The following is a 14,152-nucleotide window of genomic DNA, read 5'->3' as shown; positions in this document are numbered from 1 at the left end:
AAGGTATTTTTTCATTCAATACCAGAGCTCACACAGTCAGATAGACTATATGAAAAAAGATCTTAGTAGAAATACTACTTAAGTCAGCCACATATGACACACTAAGTCTTATGCCTTAACTTGGTGAAGCATGGTTTGTCAGTGCAATATTACACCATAATAATACTAGTAATACCTTGGATTACCTGCTTCTATATCAGCGCAGTACAGGTTTCTGGTGAGACAAGGGTGAAATAGAATTCTAATTCCACTAAATGTTTCACTCTACTGCAGATAAAATATCTGGATGAGTTACAACATAAAGTATTTAAACAAAATAACTGCTTATAATAGTCACTATCAGAACGTCTTGAAATTATGGTTTATTAACAGTCACAAATGGCTGATATAAAAAACAGTTTATAAAAGCTTGTAGTGGCACAAAGTATGTTATGAGCATTACTACAATGAAAGAAAAATGAAACCTTAAAGCTACATGCAATTTATATACAATCTTTAGACAATTATGATTGTCATACAGTTTACAACATGAAAACGTATTGGGAATGTAATAATCACCATAAATGTTTTTAGAACATACAAACATTGGTGGCAATATTGACAGGTGTCACAATACCATACTTTATTATTAGACATTCTTATGCAGTTATAAAAGTGAGTTAATTCAATATTCACAACAAGGTTTACCTTGTGGGCTGGGCATGATAGGTGTGCCTGACCTCTGGGGACCAGCCCCTGAGACTGGAGGACCCTAATTGAGATAAATAAGGTATAATTAAACACAAAAAGTAAATATATTTTAATAGGGAGTATATATTTATGTATGTAAGTATTTCAAATTTGAGTGCATTGTATTAAAATGATATTGAAGATTCATCATGTCATTAGTCAATGTCACCATGTTGGGTCATGTTCTGACAATTATGCATGTTAATAAGCAGCCCTGCAGTGTTGGTTCTATTGCAAAAGATTTCATCGTAATGGTGTCAGTCATATCCAAAGCACATCAATTTCTCTTGTTTCTTCCCACAATCCATCTACTGTATGAAGATAAAGATTTCCAATGCTTGTTTACACAATCTGATCAAAGAAATTCATAAAAGTTGTATTGAGAAACTTGACCAGAATGTCTTTGATTTATATGGAATAACATGAATGTTTGTTTTATTATTCTCTTGAATTTGAGGCATCCAATGACTGAATGGATATGTCACAAAAGTAATTTGTGTACTTGTGACCAAGGTTACTTTTCCAAATGGAGATCTCATGTCATGAAAGCAGCTATGTACACATGACTGGTAATTATTTAACACTAGAATTATGCCAATGTCTGTGTCATCAAAAGTTCAGAAAACAGAAATGTTCCTCCATACTGATTGTGTAGGACAAACAAGTTTGCAAAAATATGATAAACTTTTTTCTGGAGATGGAAGTTTAAAAGCTGTCCTGCATTTGTCCAACAAAACTGTGGCACTAGGTAGGCCTGGTTACACATCTTTCTATAATATTAATTAGTTCAGTGTAGCCCAAGTTACAGAACTTTCTATAGTAAGTAGTTCAGCATAACCCTAATAACAGAACTTTCTATATTAGGTAGTTTACTATAGCCCTAATTACAGAACTTTGTATATTAGGTAGTTCATTGAGGTGACAAAAGACAATTCTGATGTAACATTCAAGAATACTTACATAATGGCTACCAGGTGATGCAGATGAGTAAGTGATCTGAAAAACACAAAATCCACTCTGAACATAATTCCAATAAATCAAGCTGTATGATAACATTAGTGCAGTATCTGTTTTGCAGAAGATCTCATTATATATATATATATAGTAAACAACACAAACATTCTCTGTTAAATGTCTTTCACTGCACTGTATAAAGATCATATAAGAACATTATAATTAGATACTTTGACCTGAAATAAGATGGCAAGTTTCTCCTTTGCTAATTGTTTCATCTATTTTTGTTCTCAAATTCTAACTTCAACAACTTTCTCTGGACTGATTACGATAGAAATAGGACTACTAATTACCCTTCTATAAATAGAAACAGTTTTTAGTACTTTTTGTTTTTATCATAACTGATATTTTAACCCTTCTTCAAAGAACTCCAGTGAAAAAGCAATCACCAATTTTATCTGATAGCACATAACTTCAAAACAGTTGAATCACCAAACAGTCAACAATCTTTGGAAGTTACTTACAGCGGAGGCGTTCGGCTGCCATGGTCTTCCACCAGGCCCTTGCCTTCATGTTGGAAAACATTAAATAAAAGTGGTTTGAGGTAAAAATACTACCTTACTTCATATACAGTTCACAAATGCTGTAATATACTTTTATACTCATATTAAAAAAAACAAAGATGCTCTATCAACACAGCTATGTTACAACAAACATGTAACTTCCATTTGTGCAAAACAGCCAGAGTTCTATCTTTTGCATAGCTAAGATGTCTGCCAAATTTCATTCTTGCACAACAAATGGAAATTGCACATTTCTCATATTATATACATTAGTTCCACAAATTTAAACATACAAGTTTCTGCAAGTAATTTTTTAGTCAGTATAACAACAGAATTTTTCTTCAAACTGCAATTAGACTTAACAAGTCATTATTGGTAAACATTCTTGAAACAGTAACTCTATCACTCTGATGTTACTTGTGCTAACTAATATCACTACAACTCTATAGCTGTTATTAGTTTAAAATGTCCATTTTTTAATGCTGGTAAAAATAAAATTAACTTCACAACAAAATGTCTCTATAAATTCTATCAAGCAATCAATTCTTGTGGTTACGTCTTCAGAATTTTTTATATATATTTTTCCCTACCTTGATACATACAAATTTTCAGTTTTGCTTTTTTGCTAATGAACCTTCATAACAAATTTGGTGAAGGTTGATCCATGGGAGATACAATGGTTTGTTTTGAAATTCCCACAAAGCTACTCGAGGTCTACCTGCGCTAGCCATCCCTAATTTAGCAGTGTAAGACTAGAAGAAAGGCAGCTAATCATCACCATCCACCACCAACTCTTGGGCTACTCTTTTATCAACAAATAGAGGGATTGACCATCACATTACAACACCCCCATGGCTGAAAGGGCAAGCATGTTTTGATAACACATCTTTCTATAATATTAATTAGTTCAGTATTGCCCAAGTTATAGAACTTTCTATATTAAGTAGTTCAGCATAACCCTAATTACAGAACTTTCTATATTAGGTAGTTTACTATAGCCCTAGTATCACCATCCACCATCAACTCTTGGGCTACTCTTTTATCAACAAATAGAGAGATTGATCATCACATTATAACACCCCCACGGCTGAAAGGGCAAGCATGTTTGTGTGACAGGGATTCGAACTCACAACCCTCCAACTACAAGTCGAGCACTGTAACCACCTGGCCATGCCGGGCCAGATACAGTGGTAAAAACTAAAAAAATGTGTTAGATATAAGGTAAGTAACATGCATACAAAGTTACGTAACTGTATTTTGACTTAGTATCAATTTCAAAAATAAAATAAGAGTTGAATTCTGTGTGAGTAGAAATGAAACACACAAATAAATTCACTCAGATTAAACTGAGACCATAAATAAAATTCTATGGTTAAAAATTTTTAAAGTTAAGATGTCACTGTAAAAATTTACTACCCATTTTACCTCAAACCAATAGTGGAATACAGTGGAATAAACATTCTATTATTGTACAGTACTGTTTGTTTAAAGTTTATATGTAAAGCTACTTAAGAGATATCTACTTCAGACACCCCTAATATTGAACTCATAAACTAGATGGAAGCAGCACCAATAGGAAAGCACCCATCATCAATTCTTGGGCTACCACTATCTGACCAAATAGTGTAATTTGTCTACCCTTCAACCACTGTGCCTTTCTCAGATCTTTGTATGGTAAAGCAACCCAGCTATTAAAACAAGAACATAGTTCTTATTGCCTGTATACTTCAAGTTTTCTTTCATTCAAGTAAGCATAGAAATAATGCTAAGACAAAGGTCAAACAACTTACATGGACATTGGGGGAATTCCAGGGCCCATTGCTCCACCTGGTGGTCTCATTGGCCCATAGCTCTGAAATAAATAGGGTGTTGTTAACACAAATATAAATTGCCACAGTAATGAATAACATTATATCAGCAGTAGCTGCATCAGTGTAACTTGTTAGTCCTATACATACTAACAGGTAGGATTCACAATTCATTTCTAAAACTGATAGTATTATTTTAAAGAAAATATGCATTATAACCCATATACACACACACATACACAGGTATTTATAATTATTCTTATAATAAAGCTTAACTGGAACTAAACTATAAAAACTTTATACAATAACAACTTTAAGTTAGTGAAAATCCCATTCACACCACAGGCAAGTCAATGTAGTGTGTTACCAGCATATGGTCCTCCACTTCTATTAGGTCATCTCTAGATATGGGGTCATGTAAAGACATCACATATTCTCTTGTCACTAAAAACTGATCAAACCTCTCCTTACAATAAGTAACAGTTTTTAACCATTACATATACAGCTTTGCTAACACTGGAATTAATAGGTCATAGGTACTTACAAGTTTCTTCCATTGACACACATAATTAATATTTGTGAAAAATAAAACAAAAAACTACAAATTTGAATTTTATTTCTCAAATCTCTAAAAGAAACCAATCAATACATACATCAAAATAAAGTAGGTGTTATCTGCACAAAATAGGCTACTACTCACACCAGGATTCATTGGTCCTAGGTGCTGCCCTCTGGGGGGGTTCATTCGTGGATTCATTGGGCTCATTCCTGGTGGTCCTATGAAGAAAAAATAACTTTTAAAGACATTCTATCTCTTTAACTCTTCCAAATTAACTTTAAATAAGAAGTACAAATGAAGTTCTAATATACCAGTACTGACTGGAAAATTCAAAAAAAAAAATTATCCTATGAGAAATATAAGAGTTGGGGTTTGTAGTCTTTGAGACACATCTCTAAAAGGTAAAAGATAGGAACTATCACTCCAGAAATTGGTGAAGTAAAACTACTTTCATTTAAACTGCACCAAAGTACATACTTGGTTTCTAGACACGAATATATTTTAGCATTTGTAACATTTTTTTACAAACTAGGTTTAACAAGAAAAACAAAGAACTTAAAAAAAAATGTTTCCATGTACACAACAAGCAGCACTACTTTGACATTATTTCGAACTTATATATTATAAAAGTATCTCAAATAATAAATAACTTGATAAATAATGGTTTCTTAAACAGAATAATATAAAATATTTAATACATTAGGGTTAGAAAACTTGTGTATACAGATTGTGCTACTTTAATAAAGGGTTTTTTTTTTTCTAATTTCTATTTTAACATGAATATCAACAACATGTTATCTGTTAGAAGCTATACAAGTTATCTGTGCCATGCTTATCATAGATAATGTATTCCAATTTTTGGTATTATAAGCCCTCAGACTTACAGCTGAGCCACCAGGATACACTAACAACAGAAAGTCAAATTAAGAATATGAACAGGTGTGACTTAAATTTTAAAATTCCTTGAATTTTTTTCAATTGACAAGATTCAGTGGAATTCTTTAAATTACTTGAATAAAAAAACAATATAGAGCAAAGAGTTTTTTTAGAAAAGTATTTATATATATTTCAGTAATAACAGTTCAACTGGTACATATACATTAGTAAATAAAACATTGAATTCTTTTTGTTCAAAAGTTATACAAGGGAATGTATGAAAATGACAACAATAACAATTTATTTTGTAACCAGAACTTTCCATTAACATTACAAACAATGTTTACAGGCCATGATTTTTTTTTTTACATAGAGTGTGAATATAAAGTTTATATTCCCTATTTTATTATGAATTTTAAATCTAATTTCAAAAGTAAATATTTAATAAAAATAAATTCTCAATTTTCACTGCTGTGCATCATGATGTAACTGGTACGTCAATTTCTTCTTTTGAGATTTTTTAAATCCCTTTTTATGGATTTCAAAGCGTCCAGCCAATTAGAAACAGATAGCTACAAGACAGAAAACAAAAATGAAAATCTCCCATCTTCTCAATTTGCCAAGATATAAAATTCCACAATCTACAAACCAAGCTTTTTTGTCCATTCAGAACATTAGTGTAGTTTCTAACCAAAGTTATACAGATTAAATATTCTTGTTTATAACTTACAGAAAGAGCGAAATTCAGTATGTTCCCTTGTTAAAAATGGCAGTTTTCAAAAACACTGTTTTGTGTTGTAGCTTAATTAGAAAGCCAGGTAAATTATAATAGTTTTAAAACATTCTATTTCAGTCCCTAATATATTTTTTGTGTTCTAAAATGCACATTTAAAAGCTACAAGATTTATTTTAAGAACCATAACAGTGTAAAACAATGTAGTATTTTCCCAGGTATAAACAGACCTATAAATAATAACACAAGAGATAAACTTCTCATTCCTTAAATAAATTTTTTCTCAGGCTATATTAACAAAAAATGTTATGAAAAAATTAAATAAGAGATTTCTGTGGCACACATCAAGAAACATAAGACTTAATGTTGTGTGACGTAACCAAATAATTTCTCTATCTGTAGTAAATTTATTATTTATTTCAATCCTGAAGAGAGTTGAAACATGAGTGACAGAACCATAAAATTAAAAGAAAAACAAACAAACAAACAAAAAACATGTCAGGATCAATAATTACAACCGTCTGTATCTTAGAAGGGGTTTCAAGTTGGTTTCTCGTCATCAAGAATGTCCGTTACAATCTACAATTATTCTGTAAAGATAAAAAAAAAGGGTATTTTTGACTTCACTCCTATTTTTCACCTTTTTCTTTCACTGTACAAGAATTTGTTTCAGAAACTTCTGTGCAAAGATACACAAATGGCTATGTATGCATGGCTGTCTTTAATTTTGAACTGACAGTAGAGAGGTCACACACTAGCAACTCTAGGACTGCTTCTCTGTCTCAGGGAATAGTGAAATAAACCACATCTCACACCTAAAGACACAAACTTGAGAAATTTTTGTAGTATTGACCATTAACCATGAGTCTGAGAATTCAAAGTCTAGACACATTAGTCACTCGGCCACACTGGATACTTCTATCAGTGAGAGATACTAGTAAGTTATCTCTTCAGAGCACATACATCTGTGTTACATAACCAAATATTATAAAAAATGTAATTATTTCAAATTTTACTACAGCTTTGTCCTAGTACCAACAAATAGGAAAAAAGTAAATTCACTTGACTGAAGCAGTTAATATTCAACTTTGACACCAGAGGACCATGTACTTTTGTAATATAAAATCTTGCTTGAAAATACAAATAAAATTGCAGAACTTTACAAAACAGTAATTAAAATATTCATAAAGTGCAGTTTAGCATTTTAAAAATCATAGCAAACTCCTATAACCCAGCATTGTTTTCTGTTTAATGCATTGCATTCAACAAATAAAACCCACATAATAGTTCATGGTAAAACAAAAGAAGATTGACATACTAAGACAATAAGATCAATAATGAAAATTTATAAAAGGCAGGAGGTGAAAATTACTGAATGGGCTTCAATTTATGTCAGCCAAAATTTTTATATATTCAGAACTTTGTTTGTTATCCTGAAAATATTCCTTGATCTAAAACTGATTATTCATATACAGGCACATAAATTCTCTAAACATTTCCAAACAAACCAGGTGATAGTGGTGGGATAATTAACACTTGAGTATGATACCCTCAAATGATCCTTTACTTCACTGGTAACAATTCTTGAGTATGAAGGCACATACCCACCCTAAGAAGACAATGTTCTTTTGAAACATTTAGCATGTTTCCCAAAAAATAACCCACTCTGTTGTGCTTATAAATAATTCATTGTCAATTTGTTATTAATTAATCAAATCATTTTCAAACATACTTTTTATTTTGAAAGTTTATAAGCTAAATATTTAGACTTTTCAGAATTATACGATTATTTAGAAATTACTAGCTGGTCCTAGTCCAAAGGCTCAATTAGTTCCACCATCTATGATAAGCGTTTAGTTGTCGCCTTGTAGTCAAAGCATGCAAATAGAATGTTTAATTGGATCAAAATTCTTCATTACTCATAAAAAAAGAGCAGATTGCAACGGAATCTGTATAACAATAAAGATGACATCTGAAGAAATGTGTGATGTACAACACTTGGAACATGTAAATGGTGCTTACCTTGCCAGCTTACAAATTCTCCACCGTCAGCTAAAAACAAGAAGGTAGACAAATGAGTAGAGAGAACTGTTAGTAAGGAAGAAAGGAGAACCATTATGGGTGTGGATTAAACAGTTGATCAAACAACATAACAACTGAATCATCAAATCAAAGGATTCCAGGGGTTAATCAAATATGTAACACCTGAACCATCATTTCAGAAAACTCTGGACTAAACTTTCTAAGAGTTAATCAATTATAACACCTTAAACATTATATCAGAGTTCTGGACTAAACATTCTAATGGTTAATCAAATAATACAATACCTTAAACAACATAACACCTCAAACATCACACCTGAAAATTATGAACCAAGATTTTGTTTTGTTATAATAGAATAAACTGCCAAGCAAAGTCAGAAACCTTACACATCTTAGTAGTAAAATAATCTTTAACAAAGAACATATACTAACTTCACACTTAAATAAGCTGGTTTTAGCTTCTTACATTTACAAGAAGGTAGCAATAAACTGGTGATGCTAATATTACAAATGTAAACTTTACTGAAAGAAAATTCTACATTTTACTTTATAAGATCAGAGAGAACATTACAATGATAACTGGTAATTAGCAGTACAACATAAAAATCCAGTTAACTAGCTAACAGCATTGCACAGAAAACAACTAAATAAAACTTCAACAAAAGAAGACATTTTGTCTTCACACTTGAAACAGGAAAGATAACTTGAGAATGACTAAACCAATATGAAGAAATATGGAAAACAATGTTTGTGATCCTGCAAACATACAGCTTATAGTTTTACCCCTACCTGGTCTTGTTGGATCCACACTGCTGGGAATCATGTGTTGTCCTGGAACACCACCAGGTGCCTAGGAAAAGAAATTCTGCCCTGTGAAATAAGAGTAAACATGCGCGCATATACGTACAAAAATCAATGTCTTAAATAAATTAAACCTGTAAAACACAGGCTACACATACACACAAAACATTACACTACAAACCAAAGACATCTGGAAAATGTAAAACACACATATATGTATGCAAAACACAACATTAGAAACAAGCCTCCAGGATAGAGTACATAAGGTGAACCATATTCTTTCATAATGTTACTTTCAATATCACTAATGGTTACAGTATTTATTTATTCTTTAGTTTTTGTTGGTATACCTTTTTTGTAGAGATTATTTGCACTGCTAACTTAGTAATGGGTTTAGGACTACTAAAAACTTTAATTGCTCAAGTTTAGTAGACAGTTTTGGATTCACAGCAACAGTGCCCAGTGAATGGAACAATGCATTCTAATCTTCATACATAAAGACAGTAATCACCTATACTCATTGCAATGTTGAACATTTTTTTGATTCAAATAGTTTGCTTTAAGTAAATGTTAAAATTAATTTGACACATTCATGAAACCTCTCAAATAAATAATAAATGTTACTTGCTACTTAGATATCTGCAAGCTTTCATTTAGTATACTTTCAACTTTGTATAATCTTAAAATGCTTTTAACACTAAAAGATTTACGAATAATCTTCACAGTAAAAGTTTGGAAATGGTTTGACTGGGTAATGAAATAAAGTTTATCGTAAATGTACAATGTTTTAATAATACACCATCCTTGGGTACAAGTTTAGAGAGATATGTGAATATATACATAAACACAAACAGTATAGAACAAAGAGGTCAGATGACTGTAGACTGCTTTACAACCTTATGTACCCTGAGCTATTGATTTAGAGTAGGACTGTTTTATTCAATTAAGATAGCTTCCTGTATTCTGCATTTATTGATGTTAGGTTCTTTATTTAAAACTGTAGTGTTCTGTAAAGATATACTGTTTGTTTTTTTTAAATTCCACTGATGGTAAACATGGAAGTTTTTTGTTGTTTTTTTATGTTCAGGGACTCTGGTTTTCAATGAAGTTTTTCCATTAGCCAGTCTCCACATTTTTATTTCTAAAAAGTAAGTTGTTTGTTGTCAAATTTAAATCTTAAAAGCAGTTATGAAACAGGACATATCTAACATTTACTAGGAATTTCAGAAGGTTATCTATTTTCTTGTCTCACAGTTACCATAAGAAAAGTAGGAAGTATCTCAAACCCTACCTGTCAACCTAAGATTTATAATGTTCATGTGACCTGGTACACAGAAGTTTGTTGGAATATGTTTTGGATATTTGCACAAATCTGCCCTACTTGCCATCCTAATTTTGAAATAAAATACTACATGGAGTGGAGCTAGTTAATAGCAACCACCATTAACTCTTGGGCTATTCTAATCAAATTGTGAGACTTGACTTTCACTCTAATAATGCATTTATAGCACTAACATGTACAGAAAGATTTAGGACATGGTATAGAATGTCCCTCAGATTCAGAGTGTGGCATACTAACCACTAGGCCACACCCAACAAGCACAAGAAGTTCAACATACTCATTAAGCAGACACTTACACTAAAGTCGACTTGTTGACCCATTCTTATTCCGGGCCGACCAGGATAACGAGGCGAGATAAATGGCTGAAAGAGAAAAGATACAAACTTGTTCCTTAAACTAAAATCATATCACTGATTATGTACTTGTGGATTTTAGAATAGAATATAACAGTGATCAATGTACTATATTACAAATCAACTGCAGGTTGCATTTCTTTTAAATGAATCTCAAAACATATTTAGGTGAATAAGAATTTCAATAACAACAAACGTTTTTGCAGGGTTTCGTGTCTGTGTTATCTCACCTTAAAGTAGCCTAAATTAATCAAGTACATTAGAAATGTTACAATATTTCCTGAAATTCATTATTCAGTAGTATACAGTGTACCAACTGTTTAATGATTATACATGTACATTAAAGATTTTTGTTTTTACCAAAGCAAAATGTTTAACACATGTACAATACACATTTCTACTGTGATAAACGTAGGGATGACTACACTGAGTAACAATATATACAATATGCAATAAACAATAGTTATATGTGCAATAAGTTAAGTGTAGCTGTATAGTTGATATTATAGCTATACCACGGTACTGGAAAAACAATGAAACAATTATAATAACTTGTATATTGTTACATGTTACATGCACATTACAGCTGACTCAAGAAATAGAACATTACCAGCAGTTTTAACTTAACAGCTATTCCAACATTACACAGTTGTGTATATTAACCCCGAAAAGCTGGAGGGGCAAGACATTGGTTGAAATAAAATTTTATACACATATGGAATGTAAAGGTTGTTTTTTCTAAAATTTTTACCAAAATGCATAAATCCCTCCTGAAAACACTACGAATTTGAATGACAACAAAAGATTTCCAACAATCGACCAAGAACATCAGAGTGCTACAGCAATATAACTCATACATACAAATAAATTGGTTAGTACAGAAAAACAAACAGGTTTTCAACAAAAGTGCCAAAAAATAACATTATAAGAACAGGAATCTAATGTTTTACCTGACGACCAACCTGCCCACAAAAGAAAACCACCTTAAAACAGTGAGTAATCAACACTGTTTCCTTATAACCATTCTATGAAATGTTGCAGATCTTAATTATCAGGAAAAAAACACCATCTCCAGAAATTAACTAAAAAATATTTGTTAAAAAATAAAAAATAACAAACCCATAGTTTTAAAACTGGCTTAATTTCATTTTGTGAAAGATACAATTAGAAAATATCGACACTTGTGAAATACATCATAAACATAAGTTATCAACTCGATTAGCACTTAAAAGCAAACATACAGTTGCTCAATTAGAAGAAGACTTAGAAATGTCCTAAAACAAGTTTCAAAACACAGTCACAACAGAAAATGATACAAAACAGCAGCCAAATGTCACCTTCTTGTTAAAGGTCTCAACTTTGCTTTAAGTATAAAACTCGTAGACATCATCCATTTAAAGGTTTAGCATCACTTGCTATGTACAGTGTCTGTTGGAAAGAACAAACATCTAAAAACTCCAAACATAAAACTATTGAACACTCAAGTAGACATCATCCATTTAAAGGTTTAGCATCACTTGCTATGTACAGTGTCTGTTGGAAAGAACAAACATCTAAAAACTCCAAACATAAAACTATTGAACACCCAAGTAAACATCATCCATTTAAAGGTTTAGCATCACTTGCTATGTACAGTGTCAGTTGGAAAGAACAAACATCTAAAAACTCCAAACATAAAACTATTGAACACCCAAGTAGACATCATCCATTTAAAGGTTTAGCATCACTTGCTATGTACAGTGTCTGTTGGAAAGAACAAACATCTAAAAACTCCAAACATAAAACTATTGAACACCCAAGTAGACATCATCCATTTAAAGGTTTAGCATCACTTGCTATGTACAGTGTCTGTTGGAAAGAACAAACATCTAAAAACTCCAAACATAAAACTATTGAACACCCAAGTAGACATCATCCATTTAAAGGTTTAGCATCACTTGCTATGTACAGTGTCTGTTGGAAAGAACAAACATCTAAAAACTCCAAACATAAAACTATTGAACACTCAAGTAGACATCATCCATTTAAAGGTTTAGCATCACTTGCTATGTACAGTGTCTGTTGGAAAGAACAAACATCTAAAAACTCCAAACATAAAACTATTGAACACCCAAGTAAACATCATCCATTTAAAGGTTTAGCATCACTTGCTATGTACAGTGTCAGTTGGAAAGAACAAACATCTAAAAACTCCAAACATAAAACTATTGAACACCCAAGTAGACATCATCCATTTAAAGGTTTAGCATCACTTGCTATGTACAGTGTCTGTTGGAAAGAACAAACATCTAAAAACTCCAAACATAAAACTATTGAACACTCAAGTAGACATCATCCATTTAAAGGTTTAGCATCACTTGCTATGTACAGTGTCTGTTGGAAAGAACAAACATCTAAAAACTCCAAACATAAAACTATTGAACACCCAAGTAAACATCATCCATTTAAAGGTTTAGCATCACTTGCTATGTACAGTGTCAGTTGGAAAGAACAAACATCTAAAAACTCCAAACATAAAACTATTGAACACCCAAGTAGACATCATCCATTTAAAGGTTTAGCATCACTTGCTATGTACAGTGTCTGTTGGAAAGAACAAACATCTAAAAACTCCAAACATAAAACTATTGAACACCCAAGTAGACATCATCCATTTAAAGGTTTAGCATCACTTGCTATGTACAGTGTCTGTTGGAAAGAACAAACATCTAAAAACTCCAAACATAAAACTATTGAACACCCAAGTAGACATCATCCATTTAAAGGTTTAGCATCACTTGCTATGTACAGTGTCTGTTGGAAAGAACAAACATCTAAAAACTCCAAACATAAAACTATTGAACACTCAAGTAGACATCATCCATTTAAAGGTTTAGCATCACTTGCTATGTACAGTGTCTGTTGGAAAGAACAAACATCTAAAACTCCAAACATAAAACTATTGAACACCCAAGTAAACATCATCCATTTAAAGGTTTAGCATCACTTGCTATGTACAGTGTCAGTTGGAAAGAACAAACATCTAAAAACTCCAAACATAAAACTATTGAACACCCAAGTAGACATCATCCATTTAAAGGTTTAGCATCACTTGCTATGTACAGTGTCTGTTGGAAAGAACAAACATCTAAAAACTCCAAACATAAAACTATTGAACACCCAAGTAGACATCATCCATTTAAAGGTTTAGCATCACTTGCTATGTACAGTGTCTGTTGGAAAGAACAAACATCTAAAAACTCCAAACATAAAACTATTGAACACCCAAGTAGACATCATCCATTTAAAGGTTTAGCATCACTTGCTATGTACAGTGTCTGTTGGAAAGAACAAACATCTAAAAACTCCAAACATAAAACTATTGAACACTCAAGTGAAATCTCCAATGATA

The 14,152-nt window shown here is 31.8% G+C and overlaps 1 protein-coding gene across 4 annotated transcripts in view; it reads right to left on the bottom strand.

The window, feature by feature from the left end:
- LOC143239095 (single-stranded DNA-binding protein 3-like) overlaps positions 1–14,152 on the bottom strand; it is a 54,433-nt gene that overhangs the window by 9,449 nt on the left and 30,832 nt on the right. For 2 of the 4 annotated variants that reach the window (XM_076479912.1, XM_076479915.1), the window contains exons 8-15: positions 10,705–10,770; positions 9,055–9,115; positions 8,245–8,310; positions 4,755–4,831; positions 4,037–4,098; positions 2,208–2,250; positions 1,690–1,725; positions 688–751 (exon numbers count right to left, since the gene is read on the bottom strand). In XM_076479912.1, the coding sequence (XP_076336027.1) occupies positions 688–751; positions 1,690–1,725; positions 2,208–2,250; positions 4,037–4,098; positions 4,755–4,831; positions 8,245–8,310; positions 9,055–9,115; positions 10,705–10,770 (475 nt within the window). The remainder of the gene's footprint in view (positions 1–687; positions 752–1,689; positions 1,726–2,207; positions 2,251–4,036; positions 4,099–4,754; positions 4,832–8,244; positions 8,311–9,054; positions 9,116–10,704; positions 10,771–14,152) is intronic. The other 2 variants (XM_076479913.1, XM_076479916.1) reach the window with 2 other exon arrangements.

This window comes from Tachypleus tridentatus, chromosome 13 (assembly GCF_004210375.1).
Source record: "Tachypleus tridentatus isolate NWPU-2018 chromosome 13, ASM421037v1, whole genome shotgun sequence".
Taxonomy (NCBI): Eukaryota; Metazoa; Arthropoda; class Merostomata; order Xiphosura; family Limulidae; genus Tachypleus; species Tachypleus tridentatus.
This window is presented reverse-complemented; position numbering and strand designations above follow the sequence as displayed.